This window comes from Gnatocerus cornutus, chromosome 6, assembly GCF_029298725.1.
Source record: "Gnatocerus cornutus isolate USDA-ARS CGAHR chromosome 6, icGnaCorn1.1, whole genome shotgun sequence".
Taxonomy (NCBI): domain Eukaryota; kingdom Metazoa; phylum Arthropoda; class Insecta; order Coleoptera; family Tenebrionidae; genus Gnatocerus; species Gnatocerus cornutus.
The window spans coordinates 14,713,504-14,734,320 of record NC_142238.1 but is presented as its reverse complement, the minus strand read 5'-3'; the positions used below and the strand labels follow the sequence as shown (position 1 = coordinate 14,734,320).

Here is a 20,817-nt window from a genome sequence, read left to right as displayed (position 1 = left end):
ATTTCTTTGTATAAACAAGGTAAATAATTAAAGGGGTTGAGCTTGAGTTTATTAGTGTTAAATGACACAACAGAATCGCCAACATTTTTCTGAAACGCTTTACGGGTTGTATAACCGTTGCAAAACCGCAAAGTACGAATACGACGAACGAAGAATCTAAAAAAACTATCAAAAACGTGCCGAAAATCACAATTTTTTACCCCAGTTAGTGTGGTCAAAGACAAAGTGACGTATCCTCCCGCTGTCAGAGTAACAGGTTTTTTCGTTTTTTCCAAGAAAATTATGATATATCTCCGAATAGAGACGTCGGATTCGTACCAATTGGAGACATAAAATGACTCACCAATCATGTTGCTCTGAAAATGTAATAAAAAATCTTTTCAACCAATGAATGGAATTTACTCTTGTCATGACGTCATGGCCGTACCAGCAGTACATAGCGACTTGACACATCATGGCATTGAGGTACATCACCGAGAAGCAGAATTGGATGCTGAGGAATGGGACCTAGAATTGTAATTTTATGTGGGATGGAGTGCTATAAAAGTAGTTACAATGAGCATCATGAAGCCGGTGAAGCAGATGACCACGACGCTTGCTAAGAACTGGAGGAGGATGCCTTTGGAGAACATATTCTCGATTTCATAAACATATCTAAAAGAGAAATTTACAAAATTTTGAAATTTTAGAGTTTTTATTTCCTACTTGACAATCTCCATGTGGTGCTTGACGCAATTTTTGAACTGGTTTTTTGTTTCTTCGACATCTCCATTCCCATAATTGATATTTTTCAAATTCTCCTTCAAAATGTCGAACTGTCCAGACGCCACACTCAGCAACATCCAGGTCAGAATATCAATAGCTGAATTCATACAAGCCGGATTTGCCATCCCTAAGAACTGAAAAACGAACGTTGGATAGTAGAACTCGGTGACATTATAAGGGAACCAAGCAGGAAATGGTAATTCTCCATATTTCGCCGGATCCAAATAGGGAGACATGAAGTAAAACACAGTTCCCATGACGCACAAGGAGCGAAAAATGTTCCCAACACGTTTACAAGACGTTACTCTGTCTTTCAACAGCTTTAGATGCTCGTTTGTAAAACCATAGAACGCAGGCAGGGCTAAAGTGTCTTCGATTAGCAGGAGATTCTTCCCATAGAACACGAAATTTGCAAGTTTGCACATGAAAGTGGCGATGCTGATGTAGCATTGCAAAGCATCTGATAATTTCGATAAGTCGTTGCGATTTATGACCATCTGTACTGACATGGTGACTAATTGTCCAACATTAATGAACAAAGTAGCTGCAGCTGCTAGAAAATACAAGAAACCGTACTTTGAAGTTCTTCGTGGATAAAACCCAAAAATCAGCAAAATGTTTCTTTCGACATTAAAAGATTCTCTCAGATCGTAGTCCTGAAATAAATCATCAGTGAACTTGAACCCATTTTTTACCTTCTAATACTTTTATGGTAAAACCCATCTTCTCTCAACGTCTTGTCTAGTTTGACTCAGGTAAATATCGGAAATTTAATTTATGGTCGTCGTGTGGATGTTAAACCATTCTTGATGGTGAATATTAATGTATCGTTTCAGTTTAATAACTGGTTGTTACTTTTGGAATTATAGCCTTGTTAGGCTTTTTGGAAAACTGTGAAAAAGGTAATGAGGGCTTGTTACTGGTAATTAACACCAGTAATGAGTTTTTAAATAATTTGGAGTATTCATTGTGGTTCCAAGCTTCTTTATAAAATATTTACGGGTGTTGCGACGTAAATGTAAAAATCTTAAGATCAAAAATTTACGAGGGGAATGTCGATAGTTGTGTTAATCGAATTCCAAAAGTAGAAGTGGGGAACTTAAAATTACATTCTTTCTCGAGATGTGGTGAAAGTTGGGCCCAGTTTTTGGGGTGAGTTTGATAAGTTTGCACGTTTCTTAGTCTTCGTATTGGAAATATTATTTTAATAAGTTTTTATTATTTTGGATTTCAAAATGTTTCAGTTTTTGCATCTTCAATTTAATTCATCATAAATTATATACTAATAACTGTTAGATTAGTCTTAGATAAGTTGGATATCTTAAGATCGGCATTCTAATCCTATCGTAATAGCTATTAGAGAGCTTGTAAAATATTCTCATTTATTTCTTGGATATTTTTTCAAAAGTTTAAAAACCGTTTAGGTGTTTTTTTTTAATTGCGTTTTTACAGAATTCAGATTAGATAAATCCAGAATAAAATCCAATAATTCAATTTTGTGGCGTAATTTTCTTGAGAAATACTTTCATGTCTAGACAAGCTTATAATAAAGTAGTTTTAATTTAAACGTCTAATCAATCAATCAATTAATAATTACAAATGACTTGCACAACTATTGTATGGCTTAATTACGTTTTTAAAACACAACACAGATCTTTAATTTTTAATGTATTGAGTTTTATGCAACAGATGCATCTTTATTCAATTACGAATCATATACATATTTTCAAAGTCATTTAAATGTTGTATAACCGCTAAAGAAGAATATGGCGAGCGTAGGAACTGTAATAAATTTAATTTGTTTTTTATATCGGTTGACTGTTTGAGTAACAGACTGTTTTGTTTATTACAAGAAAATTATCGCGTTTTTTAAGCTCAGTTGGAAATTGGCCTCTTCAAACGTGTTATTTGACTAATTTAGGAATTTCAATTTTGTTTAAATCCCGAAATTGGACTGTTTTAAAATGGTTTAGAGATTTGATTTGATTTTTAAAAGTCATTGCAAATAATGTACCGGGATTTTCGAAAAAAAAAATTTTAAATGTGAAAATCATTTGCTACTACATAGGAGTATGATTTTTTCCATTTTAGAAAATTATTTCTAGAGATATATTATGAAGTTTTGAAAAAAAAGCATTATTTTACTAAACGTTTAAGAACATTCTGAATGCATACACACAAAAATATATAAATATTAAAAATTACCTTTTAAAAGATGTGTCAAATGACCACACTGTTACAAAAAAACTGTTTTATCTACGACCATTTAGTTATGTGTTTATAACGTAGTTTGCTTTAAACAAGTTACGACAGCCATAACAGGAACCCGTGTAGTCATAAACTCATCGCGGGCTCTGATTGGCTGAAAGTCATTTAGTTATGACCACTGTAACCCAATGCTTCATCAATTTATCCTAGTACACAATGAAAACAACTGTCAGATTTTATTTTGACAACTAAAAATTCACAAAAGACATGTCGTGGCCCTTATTTACTCGGTTGACTTAGCCCACTCGCTCGCAGGCTCGCTCGTATTGCAAACTCAACCTCGTGAATAAGAGGTCTTATAACATGCTCGTATAATAATATACTATTATCCACTTTTTTTTCGAATAATTTGAGCTTGCCTGTAATTGTGGATAATACGTTATATTGCATTCACGTTTTATCCCCCTTAGAATATTAAACGCTTGAAATAATTCTCGAATTTAGACCTTCTTGTATAGATAGAACGTTGTCTACAATAAATAACTACTGCACACTGAACATTTATGAAAATAAATTCAATTTTAATAATCGTTATGTAGATCATGTTGTTAAAGAAGAAAATGTAAATTACATAATTAACAAAAAAATGCTTCGGAAGCTTTCTCATTTATTTAACATTTTATATTACATCGCATAGTAAACAACTGTCAACAACGACATTATGGATTTATAATTATTATTATTTTATTTTGATTTTTCTCCTTTTCTGCATATTTTAAATCAAATCCTATTTTTCTCGGAACATTCTTTACCTTATTTTAGCCTAAAATATCAAGCTAATAATTTAATATGTATTCAAATTTGTTGTCAGAGACTTTTATGTTAATAAAATTTTTTAGATTATGTAATTCTCATTTCGTCTAAAAACTTTAATATTGTATTGTGAAGACTTGTGTTTGGAAAATTGGCTGATACAGGATTTCCATAATAAAAAGAAGACTGCCCACGGAACTAACATGGTCTTCAATCTCATGAGCAATAAATTTCGTATGTCAATGTCACATTTTAATAGTTATAGCGTAACTATAAACACTTTATTGTTGTAGTAGCAGTTTGTAATATAACTTAAGATCCATAAAATAAACCGAAAAATAAAAATACAAAGCGTGGAGTAATGAGACCTTTAAGTTTCCTTATCGGTAATAAAAAAAATCAAACATCTTTACAACAATTTTATTGCTTTTTTACCTATAGAGACACACTCATTTCGGTGAAGTTCAAACGTTTATTAATTACTCATCAAAAATTTCGTGTGATCCATTAAATTTCCATTTCCACCTCATCTTTGACATTGTCTTTCGACCATAAAACGTGCATGGCTACTTAACGGATCACATGTTCTAGAGGTATCATTTCTATGACTCGTACACCCGCCGAAGGACAGCAATGTAAGAATACGCCGATCGTAGAATCTGCAACATAACTTTGTAAAACTAAGATAGCCATCACAGCCTCATTACGAGGGTCAATGTAGCTAATGACAATGCAAAGAATCCTCCAGCTGTCAGAGTCACCGGTCGCTTAGTTTTCTCCATGAAAATTATAACACTTTTACGGATGTTCACGTGGGATTCGTACCAGTTAGAAGCGTAAAAAAAGTCACCGATGCTACTAGTCTGTAACTTTTGATTAGTTAATAACTTTATGTAGAGTTAGACTTAACTGTAGTCATGATGTCGTGTCCATACCAACAATACAATGCCACTTGTAAAATCATACAGAGAAAATACGTTACTACGAACATGAACTGGGGGCTGTCGGCAGGTACCTAAAATAAAGTCCTGAAAAGTGGGAAAAATGGGGTGAAACTGTACAATCATCAGAAGGAAACCCACGAAGCAGATGATGATGACACTAGCTAAGAACTGTAAAAATATGCCTTTGGAGAACATGGCTTCGATTTGACCAACTAATCTAAAAAACTGGCAGTGTTACCACAACCTAATTTTTCTGTCACTCACTTGATAATTTCCTTATGGTGGCGAATACAATTCTTAAATTTTTCTTCCATTTTCCCTAAATCTGCGTCCCCATAGTCGATTTTCTTCAACTTTGCTTTTAAAACCTCGACTTGTCCTGCAGCTACCGAAATGAGCATCCACGTCAAAATATCAATCGTGGTGTTAACATAAGTGGAATTTGTGGCACCCACTGATTGAAAAGCGTAAGTTTGGTAGCGGTATTTGGTAACATTGAATGGAAACCACGCTGGTGATGGTAACGCTTTGTGTTGACTACCAAAAGCCGGTGTTCCTGCATAAAACAAGACGGCAAACACACAAAAAAAACGAAAGACTCGGGCGACGTTTCGACACGCTTTTATTTTATCCAGAAGTAGATTGGATTCATCTTCGGAAAAGTCGTAGAAAATCGGTGACGTTAGGGTGTGTTCAATGTCCAGTAACTTGTTTTTATAAACGAGAAAATTGATCAATTTGCAAACGAATGTGATTAAAGTCATGAAATATTGTAAAGAGTCGGAGAGTTGAGACAAGTCGTTTCTTGCGATTACCATCTGGATTACCATTGAAATCATTTGGCACGAAGAAATACAAAGGTTGATTGTGGCGGCTAGGAAAAAAATCCAACTCTTTTGAGGTGTTGGGTACAATCCCACGAAACCAAGGAGTTTCTTTTCGGTGCGAAAAGTCGCCCTTAAATCGTAATCCTAAAATTGAAATAACACGCGTGTTTAGACGCACTTTTTTGTACTTACTTTAAAGTAGCTCATGTTCTTGTCAAGACCCAAGAACTGTCTGTTTTAACTCAGTTAAGACTCAAGGATGTCTGTTTTAATCCATGCTCATTAGTTCATTATTGACAGGTTCTCATCAAAATATATTATCTTCGTGGTCAAATATTAATGCACGCTTTCGGATAATAAGTGGGGTTGCTTTGAAAATGATAGGGTTGTTGTCGGTGTGAAAAATTTGTAAAAAACTCTTTTGAATAATAGTTGGTTGATAGAGAGAATTAACACCCAAAATATCATGGAGTTTTTTCAATGATTTGGTGTTATTTATTATGAATTGTGGCCTAAATGGAATATTCAAGGTGACTAAATCATGTCAAGAGACATTTTACATTATTTTCTGTGGTTAATTGTTGGTTTCTATGGCTTTCTAACGGTATGTGCCTAATTATGTTGTAATAGAAATTTTTGCTTTAAAAAATTGAGAAACAAAATCCTACATTTTGAAACTTTAAACGATCTTACCTCGGTTATTTGTTGTCGGATGTGAATTTGGAAAATTTGGAATCTGCGCAAAATTCTACGTAAAATGAGATAATAGAATAATGCAAGTTTGCTCCAAAAATTAAGCGAGATATCGATATCATACCTTTGATATAGTTTTAGTCATGAATTTTCGCAAAAAAATGCAACTTTCGACTTTTGGAAAATCTAAGAACTATTTTTTATGTAAAAAACCGCGAGAAAAATGATGGCACAAACCTTATCTCAATATTTGCAATCGTTTCCGAGATATTGAGCACGAATTGTTTGTTTGGAACCTTCAAAAATTTTTCCCTCTGACGACAACCAAAAAATTCAAACGGCCATAACTCAGTTATTTGTTGACGAAAATTGAAAATTCTTATGATTTTGGATTCAGTGTGACATTCTGCGTAAAATGAGCCCAAATTTGTTGAGTTTGCTTAATAAATAAACGAGGCATTGGCCAAAAACGGTTTTGAAGACGTCATTTTAAGGTGATTTTTAATCAATGTTTTCAAAATGAACACGACGTTTAATAGCTTGGAATTATACATCAGTCGAAAGAGGAGCTCAAAATCTATCTCCTGGCCAAATTTGAGATCGATTCGACAAATAGTTTACAAGCTATGGCCAAAAATAGAAAAAATTAAAAAATTTTATCGTTTGAGTCGGAATTTTTTTTCGCGAAAAATCGACTATCGATTTTTGGACTTTTGAGAACATTTTCTAACGTAAAATGAGCCGAGAAAAAGAATGGCGCAAACCGCATCTTAATATATCAAATAATTTCTGAGATATTTAACTTTAAAAATTAGAAAAAAATGAGGATAAATGAAAATCAACTTTCCGAAACTTTGATCGGCCATACCTCAGTTATTTGTTGGCGGATTTGTATTTAAATTCCAGATTTGGAATCTGCGGAAAATTCTGCGTACACAGATGTATAACAACTTAAATTTACTCTAAAAAATTAGCGAGATTCGATATCAGGAATTTGGCATAGTTTTAGTCATGAATTATTGCGGAAATTTGCAAATTTCCACTGTAGAAAAATTAAAGAACTATTTCTTATGTAAAAAAACGCGAGAAAAACGATGGCGCAAACCGCATCTCAATATCTGAAATAGTTTCCGAGATATCGAGCACGAATTGTTTCGAACCTTCAAAAATTTGGCTCTCTGGCGACAACCCAAAACTTCAAACGACCATAACTCAGTTATTTGTTGACGAAAATTAAAAATTCTCATGTTTTTGGACCCAACGGGACATTCTGCGTATGATGAGCCCAGATTTGTTGAGTTTTCTTAATAAATAAACGAGGCATTGGCCAAAAACGGTTTTCAAAACGTCATTGTAGGGTGATTTTCAAACAATGTTTTCAAAATAAAAACAACGTTTAATAGCTTTGAATTATACATTAGTCGAAAGAGGAGCTTAAAATCTATCTCCTGGCCAAATTTGAGATCGATCCGACAAATAGTTTACAAGCTATGGCCAAAAATCAAAAAATTGAAAAATTTTCATCGTTTGAGTCGGAATTTTTTTTCGCGAAAAATTGACTATTGAATTTTGGGCTTTTAAGAACATTTTCTAACGTAAAATGAGCCGAGAAAAAGAATGGCGCAAACCGCATCTTAATATATCAAATAGTTTCCGAGATATTTAACCTTAAAAATTAGAAAAAAATGAGGATAAATGAAAATCAACTTTCCGAAACTTTGATCGGCCATACCTCAGTTATTTGTTGCCGGATTTGTATTTAAATTCCAGATTTGGAATCTGCGGAAAATTCTGCGTACACTGATGTATAACAACTTAAATTTACTCTAAAAAATTAGCGAGATTCGATATCAGGAATTTGGCATAGTTTTAGTCATGAATTATTGCGGAAATTTGCAAATTTCCACTGTAGAAAAATTAAAGAACTATTTCTTATGTAAAAAAACGCGAGAAAAACGATGGCGCAAACCGCATCTCAATATCTGAAATAGTTTCCGAGATATCGAGCACGAATTGTTTTGAACCTTCAAAAATTTGGCTCTCTGGCGACAACCCAAAATTTCAAACGACCATAACTCAGTTATTTGTTGACGAAAATTAAAAATTCTCATGTTTTTGAACCCAACGTGACATACTGCGTATGATGAGCCCAGATTTGTTGAGTTTTCTTAATAAATAAACGAGGCATTGGCCAAAAACGGTTTTGAAAACGTCATTGTAGGGTGATTTTCAAACAATGTTTTCAAAATAAAAACAACGTTTAATAGCTTTGAATTATACATTAGTCGAAAGAGGAGCTTAAAATCTATCTCCTGGCCAAATTTGAGATCGATCCGACAAATAGTTTACAAGCTATGGCCAAAAATCAAAAAATTGAAAAATTTTCATCGTTTGAGTCGGATTTTTTTTTCGCGAAAAATTGACTATTGAATTTTGGGCTTTTGAAAGCTTTTTATAACGTAAAATGAGCCGAGAAAAACAATGGCGCAACCCGCATCTCAATATCTCTAATAGTTTCCGAGATATTTAACTTTAAAATTAGGAAAAATGAGGAAAAATGAAAATCAACTTTTTGAAACTTTGATCGGCCATAACTCAGTTATTTGTTGTCGGATCTGAATTTCCATCCCAGATTTGGAATCTGCGAAAAATTCTGCGTTACACCGATGTATAATAACTCAAGTTTACTCCAAAAAATAAGCAAGATATTTATATCAGAAATTTGGCGTAGTTTTAGTCATGAATTTTTGCGAAAAAATGCAACTTTCGACTTTTAGAAAAACTAAAAACTATTTTTGATGTAAAAACTCGCGAGAACAACGATGAGAGAAACGAGAAAACATTGTTTCAAATTTAAAAAAAAATTGTTTTCTGCCACCATCAAAAATTAATTCGGCGATTACACAGTTATTTGTCGACGTACGTTAAAAATTCTTTCGGTTTTGGATTCGGCGTCGCATTCTGCGCAAAATAAGCCAAAATAAATATTGATAGTCGCGACGTGAGAATTATAAGGTTTAAGTAATTTTTTGTGAAAATTAAATTGTCTGTTTTGTGATTTTTTTAAACCATTTCTATCATGTATAAATAAGAAGTGAGTTAATATTTTAACAAGCCAAAATTATTTTAATAGATTCTGCCATTTTTTTAAATAAATGCTTAATAAATTAAAGAGATATCATTGATAACGTGAACACTGATCAGTGATCAATTTCATGCAAATGTTAGTTAGAACCTTATATTTCTCAGGTCGCGTAGTTCTGCTTACTATATTAAAACTTCTTTATTGACAATCTTAGGTTAAATTATATGTTTTATGAACAATGAATTAATTATTATTAGTTTTTTTTGCTACTTGCTATTAGCATGACAATAAATTGATTTATAGACAATGAAAATGAAACAACTTTATTCTGGACTAATTTATTTATTATTGCGTTTTTGCAAACCTTTTTTTTTTCCTGAAGTAACGGAGTAAAACAAAAAACAGAAGGCTCTAAAAATTTCCCACTCCACTCTTTCTTCCAACAATTCCAAATTCTCGTGGAGAAATCCATAAAATTGTGGCAGTGTTAAAGTGTCTTCAGTACGGAAAAGACTTTCCCGATAAATCACAAAAATTTGTAAGTTTGCCCTTGAAAGTGACGTGACTAATATTGTATCTATTGTACAGCTGCGATAAATCATTGCGATTTTATATCATTTCTCCAGTTGGTGATTAATGGACTCAAAACCATGAAGAGGGTGAAGAATTCAATAAACTGCGCTTTGAATTTCTTTGCGGGCAAACCTTTCCTTTAAAAAAAAAATGTTAAAATCGTAATCCTGAAATTATTTACATATTTCAATAGAAAAAGATTTTTATAACAGAAGTTTGTACTTACTGTAATCATGCTGGTCTTCTTCTTTCAATACTATAATATCTGTTCGAATTCGTGTTCACTGGTCGATTGTTAGCTGTGGACTCATCCAGAATATCTTATCTCGGTCAAATATTAATACACCCTGTTTGATAATAATTGGGGTTGCGTCGGAAATGATAGGGTTGTCATCGCTCTGATTCTGACTAAAAAACTTATCAAAAACTGTTTTGGATAATAGTCTGTTGCAGTGACTAGTAGCGCCCAAGATATAATTAAGATTTTTTAAGATAATTTCTACGGCTGGTTAAGAATCCAAGTAACAAGCTTCAAAATTAAAAGTGAAGGAAAATTTAATTAATGTCATTTTTAATACAATTATTTTCCTTTCAACACCAAATTTGGCGGCCACAAATGCTTTAATTAAGATGCAAATTAAAAACGCTCTTGAAAGCTTGCTTAACACTTCTATAAAAGTCCTTGCAGATCTTGTTCATTTTTTCCTGTCTGTAATTATAATTAACTTAAGCTCGTCACTTTGCCCATAATTTTTGTATAATAACAGTAAAAAATTGCCGTGAATACATTTATTATACACAGTGACAATTAAAAATATGATTATATCTAATGACTCCACATCTTGCAGAGACACATTTTCCTTAATTCTTATCATCCCAATATCTACGATGTATAAAGACGCCGCAACACAGCAAAATATGAATAAGACGACCGCAAAATCTATTTAAAAAAATTATATAAACTCGAACTGACGACACATCACAACTTACCCCAGTTAAAGTTGCCAGTGTTAATGTAACATACCCACCGGCAGTCAAAATCACTGGTTTTTTCGTATTCTCCATAAAAATAATTGCGTTTTTGCGTAGATGCACGTCGGATTCGTACCAATTGGAGGTGTAAAACGCATCACCAATTGTGCTACTCTGCAATTAGTTATTAGTTGTTAGACTTAATTGTGCTCAAACTTAACTGTTGTCATGACGTCGTGACCGTACCAACAATACATTGCCACTTGACACATCATGCAGAAGAAATAAGTTATCAAAAGTCCGAATTGCATGCTCATTACAGGGACCTAAAATCACATCGGTCATATCTTTAATTTTATAACTGACTCGTACAATTATCATGAGAAAACCTGTGAAACAGATCACGATGACACTGGCAAAGAACTGTAAGAAGATTCCTTTGGAAAACGTGTCTTCGATTCTGGAGACAAACCTGAAAACAACATTCCAACAAATTGTGTTTTTTGGTTTTCCATACTTGACGATTTCTTCGTGGTGTTTCACACATTTGATAAACGCCTCGTTCGTTTTGGGAACACAATTCCCGTAGTTGATGCTCGTTAAATTTTTCTTTAAAATCTCGAATTGTCCTGAGGCCACACTGATGAGCATCCAAGTCAAAATATCAATGGTCGAATTGGTGTAGGCTGTGTTGGCAATACCAAGAATTTGAAACGCGAAAGTCGGGTAGTAATATTTAGTCACATTGTAAGGAAACCAGCCTGGAGTTGGCAAACTCTTTGATTTTCCGCTGTCTAAATATGGAGGTAAAGCCCAGAAGGACACAGCAGCGACGCATAGAACTCTGAAGACTTTTCCTACTGTTTTACACGCGGCGACTTTTTGTTTCAAAACTTTTAAGTTGTCATCAGAAAAACCGTAGAAAACGGACTTGGTCAAAGTGTCTTCAATTTCCAGTAAGCTCCGTTTGTAGATTACGAAGTTTGTTAATTTACACATGAAAGTCGTGTGGGTAATGAAATATTGCAGCGACTCTGAAAGTTTAGATAAGTCGTTTCTATCGATGATTAATTGAATGGTCATCGATAACAGTTGAGCTATGGAAAAAAATAAGTTAACTGTGGCTCCCAGAAGAGACAAACATTGGTTTTTTGAGGTTCTTCGAGGATAAAAACCAGCGAAATGTAACAGTTTCTTCTCGATCGAGAAAGTTTTTCTGAGATCATAATCCTACAAGAAATTGAATGTTAAAATTATCCAAACCAGTTTGAATTTAAGACTTGAAGTGTGAACACCATCGTGATTGTGATAGAGAATAAACTTCTCTTTGAAATTGTTTTTTTTTCAGTCAAATTATTAATAAGATGCTTTCGGGTTAAATCGCGTGAATTATAGGGTTGCAATTACGAAAGAAACTAAAAATGGGTTTTTAATAAGTGGTCACTAATAATATCCCAGTTAAGTGGTAATTTTTACCGGATTTAAATTTTTAATTCATGGATTCTTGGTACTCAAACAACTAGTCATTGAATATTAATGAGGATGAATTAAAATCGAAAAAATATTAATTAAAAGAAAATTTTCTGTGTTGGTGGTAAGTGTGCGCATTTCCCATAAATAAAGGTAAAACAAACGTAATATTCAATACGAGCTGTATTTATATAGACTCTCCAGTATTTTAAAGAACAGATTTTGGAAACGCTCATCAGACATCTTTTTAATTTCGCTTGTAGATTTATCAAAACTTCTATGTTTATACTGGATGAAGTCTTCCTCAAGTTTAAGTTCTTCATACAATGTCTTCACACTTTTTTCAGCTTCGTCGTCGTTTTTTCCGTAATTTTCCTTCAATAGTTTTGTTTGTCCAGGAGTTGCTTTTTGCAGAGCTAAAACTGCCAACCACGACAATTTACCTTCGCGGATATCGTTTCCTGGGAACCCTCGAACTTTGATGTTTTCGAAACAGTCTGTATAATCGTTCTGAAATTTACAGGGTGAGAAAAAAATAACAGTTGTGAATGCGTACTTGGATTTGGTAGTACTCTCCCATTTTAGTCAAAAAAAATTTCGTTTGGTTATAGAGATTCTCGTCATGAATATTGGCGAAATACATTGCTGACGCTGTTGGTAAATGAAGAACTACACTTCCCGCTTTTAATCTACTGAATAAAGAATAAAAATCCATATTAAAAAGATCCCAGTTGATTCTTTCATCTACTGATGATTGAGAATCTATTAATTGTCCCATTGTAACGTTTTGTTGGACGTCCAGAAAGAGCTGAAGAAGGGGGAAATAACACGGGAATTTCGAAAAATAGGTTTTGAGGAGCACAAGAGCTGAATTTTCAAGATATTTTCCATCCATGATGGTTTTAGGGTCTTTGTTTTTTAAGGCGTACCATGACGGGACACCTCTTCGCATTGCCGTGTTGTCGATAATATCGTCAACTAACACAAAACCGCTTTCGCTCTAAAAGTTCTTAAAAATTATCGAATTTCAATAATTCGGACTCACCAGTTCAATAATCCAACCCAGGAAGTTGGCAAGTTTAATATTATCCGGAGTCAAGTTTTCTTCGAGAATTTTGTAAGCAGCTACCGTTGTTAGCCCTCTGTAACAATGACCTGTAGGCACAACATAGTTGAGTAGTTTTTCAAAATAAGCGGCATTTTTTGAAGTTTTGATATATTTTTCTTGGGTTAGTTCTTTGACTATTGCCGGGAAATGTCCTCTAAACTCGTCTACTCCAGCTTGTGTAATAAGTGGTTCATTTTTCACGACGTCTTTTAAGGATCTATCAAAATATGTTTTTGAGTCGGTTTAAATTTGTATTCACAGGTACAACGAAGTCAAACTTTAACGCGTTGTTGATTTTGACTTGTTGTAAAGCAAAGCCAAAGCCAAAAACGCACTAAACGCTTGAGTTCAGTTTACCTGTCGCAGAAAGATTTTTTCACTTTGGGTTTTTGCTTGTTACAAGTCATCATTATTTTTCGATTGTGTTTTTGTATTGATCGGGCAGTGGATAATAGCATATTTGGACCGTCTTTTGGATTAATGTGTTGGCACACCAAAAACTCACTCAGGAGGCATTTTTGCCTCGTCTACTTTTATTTCTTCGTGTTAAACTGTTGAACTTTTTGTACCTTGTGATAAAAACTTTTTATCTCTAATTATTACAGTTTATTATTCCCAATTAAACGTGACAGATAGCCGATATTTTAATGAACAAGCCGAACTAGTAATCATAGTTATTTATGGCTCAAGTAACTTAGTTTAGATATTACCTACAAGTACGAGCGGTATAGTTGGCCAAGGAGGCTTTCCGAGTTATCTTGAGTAGATAATATCTAACTAATCTATACAGGGTCCGGCAACACTTGTGTCCACCCCCAAAATCGTTTTTAATTTTAAAGGTAAAATTTTGAAAATTTGCATACCCCACAGTTGACAAAGCTCAAGAAGCTGACGCAAAAATTTGTTGTTTATCACTGATAGTTTTGGCGTCGCGACACCTTAAAAATGTAATTTTTAGGTAATTGAAAGGGTTTGTGTTATCAACCCCTAATTTATTTTTTTTTTCAATATAACTATGTTAAAAATATCTCAGTTGTTATTTTAGATTCAATGCAAATTGTCTTCAAAATTTGAAAAAAAATGCTGTTTTATCAAGTTAGTTTCCAATTTCATTACGTCAAAATTAAAATTAAAATTGTAAACTACGTTTACACCCATCTGTCAACATCTTGTGTCACAAATGACATCTATTCTTTGGCTCGTTTTAGATTGTAACAAAAGTCTTACTTGGTGAAATTGTCGCTTTGTCGATGTTAATTAACGATTTCTGGTGTCCATAAAGTGCAACATGCCCGTGTTAATCAAAATTAACCTTTATAAAAGTGAATGAAGTGACTTCTGAAATTTTGGTGTAAACGTAGTTTGTCGCTGCGCTGTCATAATTTTAAAAACTAACTTGATAAAACAACGTTTTTTTCGCAAATTTTAAACACAATTTGCATTAGATTTAAAATAAAAACTCAGAAATTTGTATCAAAAAAATTGAATTCGCAAATATTTCCGCAAAAACTCAAAAATCGCAAAAAATTATACTTAGGCGTCGCGACGCCAACCAAACCGTGATAAAAAACAAAAATGTGTGTCAGCTTCTAGAGCTTTGTCAACTATGAGCGTATACAAATTTCCAAAATTTTATCCTTAAAATTAAAGACGATTTTGAGGGTGGACACAAGTGTTGCCGGACCCTGTATAAAACATAACCCAAGAGTATTATATAATGTTTTTTGAAATATCGAGCTTGTAACTAAAATATTGCCCAGTTTTGCTTGAGTTAAGACCGGATGACCGGATTCTTATGTAAAAAAGCGCTCTAAAATCGATGGTGAAAACTCCATCTTTCTTTGGTCAAAATTTTGGAGATATCGAGCTCTAAACATTTCGGAAATAAAATCTACCATCCGCCACTTCAACCGCTTCTAAAACTCAGTTATTTGTATTTGGTTTTTTATTATTCTCAACATTTTTTTGTAAAGCAAGTTTGGATAATGTAAACGCAGTTTAGGATAGATTTGTATACTTTAAACGTGTAATTAATTGTGTTTTTTGACCTTCGTGACGCTTTTTTATTTCTATTTTATTTAATTTAATTACTAAACATAGTAAACATTTATGTTCCTGCCGCATGTGCTTTTTATAAAATAGCCTTGAAATCGCAAGTAAAATTCAGATTGCAACAATTTTTATTTTTCACTGATTTTACATTTTTATTGATTCTCCGCCATATGTTCTTCTCAATACAGCAAAATACGAATAAGACGACCTCAAAATCTAAAATTTCCTTATTACCACTTAACCACCCAACTCTCACACTTACACCAGTTAGTGTAGTTAAAGACAGTATCACAAATCCTCCGGCTGTGAAAATGACAGGTTTTTTCGTTTTCTCCATGAAAATAATGATGTTTTTCCGAATTTTCAAGCTTGATTCGTACCAATTCGACATGTAGAGCGATTCTCCAATGGTACTGCTCTATAACTAATGGTTAGCTATTGGTATTAGCTAGTGGCAAACTTAACTGTTGTCATAACATCGTGACCGTACCAACAATACATGGCGACTTGGCACATCATGCAGAAGAAATAAGTTATTAGAAGACTAAACTGCATGCTCATTACTGGCACCTAAAAAATCCCTTTCACTGGCAAGAATCGTAAAATCAAAAGAGTTACAATCAGCATGAGAAAGCCGGTGAAGCAGATAACCACGATGCTTGCGAAGAATTGAAGAAAAATCCCTTTGGAGAAGAGAATCTCGATTTTATTCACCAGACTGAAACGAGAAGACATTGAGGGAAATCGAGCGTTGCAACATACTTAATGATTTCTTTGTGGTGTTTAACACAGGCTTTGAATTCTTCTTTGACTCCTTCCTTGCCGTAGTCAATATTCTTGAACTTTTCTTTAATGACTTGTAATTGACCAGCACTGATGCTGATGAGTATCCAGCTCAAGATGTCCAGAGTCGAATCAGTGTACGCAGTGTTGGCAATGCCACAAATTTGAAAAACAAAGGTCGGGTAGTAGTATTTAGAGACATTATAAGGAAACCACCCGGGCATTGGTAAAGTCTTCGCTTTGCGATTGTCTAGAAAGGGTGGCATCCCCCAAAACGCCACCGCCGCCACCGACAACACTCTGAAAGTCGTCCCAGCTGCTTGACTCGACTTTATCTTCTCTTTCAACAATTTAAAGTGATCTTCAGTAAAACCGTAGAAAACAGGCAAGGCGAGGTCGTCTTCAATCTGTACCATGTAGTTCTTATAAAATAAGAAGTTGATGAGTTTCAAGATGAAGATAAGCATAGTCGTGTAGTATTGTAAAGACTCTGAAAGCTTAGACAAATCGTTTCTGTCGATCACCATTTGAATAGTCATTGACAACAATTGAGCGATTGAAAAGAACCAGTTGATAAATGCCGCCACAAGATACCAAGAGCGGTTCTTTGAAGGTCGTCGAGGGTAACAACCAGCGAAAAGAAGCAGTTTCTTGTCGAGGGCGAAAGTCGCGCGAAGATCAAAATCCTACAAGAAAAATTTGAGTTTGTTGGTAAAATTTTACTTATTTGTACTTCGATGGATACACTCATTTCGACGTCTGAGAAAAATCTGAAGAAGTCCGCCTCGGTGAAAACGTCAAATATTTATATTTTAATTGATATGTTCTGAATTATGGGGTAATTCTGGTTAATTAGGACTTTAATTTATAGAAGGGTATAATTTGATGAGTTCGCTGCATGCATTATAGATTTTGGGTACTTAGAAGCTGGCATTAATTATGTATAAGAAAAAATAGGGAGTTCGAGGACAATGGTAATTTGTATTTAATTTTATCCCACTCTCTTTGAATCCTTCAGATATAATTTAGCGTGTGTTAAAATTTTAAATCTCGCACCTTTTAGGGGTGGTGGCTTTAAGAAGGAATTAGAAGGATCGTAAGTTCCAGTTGCACACTATTTTTGTACAAATTCCGACGCTATATTAGGCGAAAAATGCCATAAAAGTCACGCGCCCATCCCATTTCGTGCTCAAAAAATAGATCACACTCCATCCTCCAAAGGTCACATTTTTTCCAAAACGTTCTTCAATTAGCAGCAAAAAGGCGCCACTCCTTATTAACTACAAAATAAATTTGCATTAACGCAATCCACTTGAGTGTAGGCCATCCCATTAGTGGATCGTGAACTAGAATCGTTTGAGATGAGAGGAATTGTTCTTTATTGAATTACAACCTTGACATTTTTTTTCAAGTTGAGCGAGATTCTTCCAGGGAAATGCTACATCTTTTGGCGAAAAATCTTCGGAATCTAAACGATAAATGTTAGCCCCAATCAGACCGTGATTGATGGATTCTGAAAAACCATATTATTAAAACTAACATCTCAAGGACGTGAAGACACGACTGTTTTGTTCCGACGGATTTTGACATTTCTGTTTCAAATCGTCGCTCTCTTTGACCATGCAAATTAATTCTTGATTCTCCTCGTTACCTTGTGAAGGTCACAAAATGTTAAACTAATTATTTTGAAGATTTTGGTCGACACGCTATGAAGATCTGAGCGTGGGTGCGGTAAGAATGTGAACAAAGACATTTTTAAATTCTTTACGTTGAATTACAGGGTCGTCTTCCTGGTTTCGAGTAATTAATCATGTGTGATTATGATTACCACAGCAAATATTTAAATAATAAGGATATTAACAATTGATGATGTCGTTAGAAGCTAATTGAAATCATGGCGTAATGCTAATAAGTGTTATTTTAAATCATTAGACCCATTACTAGATAATGGACCAGTAAATTTTTTTAAATGTTAAGTAGCATCCGCTTTTTGATAAGTTATGTAAGACTCAGCTTTTCACTAATTTTCTTTCTTTTAGCAACATTCTTACACCTCCATTGTTTTATAATTTAACCCCAATTATTATATGCAAAGTAGAATTTGTGAAATGCCTCATTCTATTGGTTGACACAGAAAATAAGATTTAATATTTTATTATTACAATGTAGGTAATGTGCAAATTCTAATACAAACGTGACGACTTTGATGCGTGGTATCTCCACAGATCGTAGAGATTTTGACTCATTTAGCAAATTTCACGTGAGTAAACTCCGGTGATGTATCACCCGGAGTTTCAGCAGGATGTTTTCTCCGATGTAAAATTACCAAAATTGGCGCTTAATGATTTCCACAAACACTTCGTAATAGTTCTTCTCACCGTTTTAGCTCACGCTGTTTGCTGGAAATAATTACACTGTTTATATTAACTCAGGAATATCCATCTAATTAAGTTAATGCTATACCAGACGGGAGTTAATATGCAAATTACCAACATTTACAATTTTATTTGTTTATGTAGCTACGATCAGTTACAATTTGTTTAGCAAATATAGCAAATTTCGTAACTTCTTAGCAGGAAATATGCGAATTACAATTAAAATGTAATAAAACACAATAGACCTAACGACTTGTTATTGTTAAAGTGGACATGACGGCGAAATTAGTTAAGGTGTTATTTACGCAAAAGGTTACTCAAATCTCGGATGTTCATGCATAATCTGTAATTTAACTTTACTTTCACGTGGTAAGATGTTCTGACTTCTGTTTGGGTGCCATTTTTTGCTTTGTTTAAACGAGAAAAGATGTTTGCATGGGAATGAAGGACGCAACTGGCAAACACGTAGTAAAAAAGTAATTATTTATGGATGGTTTTATTATAACATCGTAGGAAGTAGTTACCGAGTTTGTGGTCATTATTATTGTATTTAGAGATGAAGGAAGAATCTGCTGATTTCATTCCAAATATTTGTATAATGAGGATAATAATTTAACTTAATTTTCAAATCATGCATTTCAAATTCATTTTTTTTGTTTTTTTTTTGTTTATTGGTAGGACTGTTATTTTTGGTTTTTAACAATGCAGAATAGACGTGTTATTTTTGCATACTCATGAATGCTTTTAGACCAAGATATGTTTTACAGCTTCCTTAAACTAAACGTTAGTATTACTAAAAGAAAGAAAACAAACATTCTCAAACAAAGAAACATAACAAATACAAACTTTGAAAATATAAAATGGTAAAAATAGACGAGCATAAATTATTACGACAAGGTAAGTCTAATTGTTAAACAATTAAATAAATTTAAAATAAATTAATATAACTAAACTTTGAGGGTAGGCAACCAAATATCCACTCGTAAACACAATTACGATACAGTTACGATTGGTAAAAGTAAAGTCGTGGTAATCCAAACGACGATAATCCGAATATCTCGATAATCCGGAGCGACGAAAAAGATGCACAAACAGACTTTCGTTTTAAGTAAACAAAAGCAAAGACAAACTTAAATATTTTAGAATTTTTTTTTTTGTATTGTAAATAATTTTCAGTTACTTACTGCTTTAAATGTATTTTTTTAAAGTATAACTAAAAAAAACATTTGACTAATTTGGACTTTTGAATAAAGATCTAATATACAAATCTTGTTAATAAAGTGGTCCATTCCTCACTCATTTGAGACAGATAAAGTAGGTACCCAATTTTTCTTTTTTGGCGTAAAATAAATTTTCAACAACGGGCATGGCTTTCTAAATGCGCTGTCGTTTCTGTTAATTCTTTTGATGCTCTAATGGTTTGATGCTTCAATGGTTTTGGGTAAAATATTGTATTATATTTGAGGATGTATAATGTAATGAATATGTATTACACAGGTGTCCCAGAACACTGCCACTTCCTTTCAATGGGAAATTCTACATCAAAATCTAAAATGATTTTTATATCGCATTTTTCTTATAATATTCAAATTATTAACAAGCCTTTTAAATTGATCAATCACAGTGCTTGTCTGTGTATACAGGTTCCGGCAACACTTGTGTCCACCCCCAAAATCGTCTTTAATTTTAAAGATAAAATTTTGAAAATTTGCATACACTCACAGTTGACAAAGCTCTAGAAGCTGACGCAAAAATTTGTTTTTTATCACTAATAGTTTTGGCGTCGCGACGCCTTAAAAATGTAATTTTTAGTTAATTGTGAGGGTTTGTGATATCAACCCCTAATTTATTTTTTTTTCATTATAAATGTGTTAAAAATATCTCAGCTGTTATTTTAGATTCAATGCAAATTGTCTTCAAAATTTGAGAAAAAATGCTGTTTTATCAAGCTAGTTTCCAATTTCATTACGTCAAAATTGGGAACTACGTTTACACCCATCTGTCAACATCTTGTGTCACAAATGACATACATATATCTTTTGGCTCGCTTTAGATTGTAACAAAAGTCTTAATTGGTGAAATTGTCGCTTTGTCGATGTTAATTAACGATTTCTGGTGTCCATAAAGTACACCATGCCCGTGTTAATCA

General features: G+C 33.5%; 4 protein-coding genes across 4 annotated transcripts; all 4 read right to left on the bottom strand.

The window, feature by feature from the left end:
• Nucleotides 1-280: 280 nt before the first annotated feature.
• Nucleotides 281-1,488, bottom strand: LOC148173273 (putative odorant receptor 92a). The gene is made up of 6 exons (XM_088038728.1): nucleotides 1,471-1,488; nucleotides 706-1,421; nucleotides 555-654; nucleotides 403-507; nucleotides 344-356; nucleotides 281-291 (listed from the first exon to the last, which is right to left on the bottom strand). The coding sequence occupies exons 1-6, from the start codon at nucleotides 1,486-1,488 to the stop codon at nucleotides 281-283; spliced, it is 963 nt and encodes a 320-aa protein (XP_087894854.1).
• A 3,116-nt stretch (nucleotides 1,489-4,604) lies between these two features.
• Nucleotides 4,605-5,017, bottom strand: LOC148173272 (uncharacterized). Its single transcript, XM_088039094.1, has one exon. It carries the CDS (start codon nucleotides 4,923-4,925, stop codon nucleotides 4,692-4,694), a length of 234 nt encoding a protein of 77 aa, XP_087895220.1. The 5' UTR covers nucleotides 4,926-5,017; the 3' UTR covers nucleotides 4,605-4,691.
• A 7,501-nt stretch (nucleotides 5,018-12,518) lies between these two features.
• LOC148173271 (farnesyl pyrophosphate synthase-like) lies at nucleotides 12,519-14,013 on the bottom strand. The gene is made up of 4 exons (XM_088039093.1): nucleotides 13,816-14,013; nucleotides 13,396-13,675; nucleotides 12,907-13,350; nucleotides 12,519-12,860 (listed from the first exon to the last, which is right to left on the bottom strand). The coding sequence occupies exons 1-4, from the start codon at nucleotides 13,914-13,916 to the stop codon at nucleotides 12,522-12,524; spliced, it is 1,164 nt and encodes a 387-aa protein (XP_087895219.1). The 5' UTR covers nucleotides 13,917-14,013; the 3' UTR covers nucleotides 12,519-12,521.
• A 1,155-nt stretch (nucleotides 14,014-15,168) lies between these two features.
• LOC148173270 (4-vinylanisole receptor-like) lies at nucleotides 15,169-16,973 on the bottom strand. The gene is made up of 8 exons (XM_088039860.1): nucleotides 16,273-16,973; nucleotides 16,129-16,228; nucleotides 15,976-16,080; nucleotides 15,773-15,928; nucleotides 15,659-15,726; nucleotides 15,483-15,601; nucleotides 15,354-15,374; nucleotides 15,169-15,293 (listed from the first exon to the last, which is right to left on the bottom strand). Exons 1-8 carry the CDS (start codon nucleotides 16,830-16,832, stop codon nucleotides 15,169-15,171), a joined length of 1,254 nt encoding a protein of 417 aa, XP_087895986.1. The 5' UTR covers nucleotides 16,833-16,973.
• Nucleotides 16,974-20,817: the final 3,844 nt, after the last annotated feature.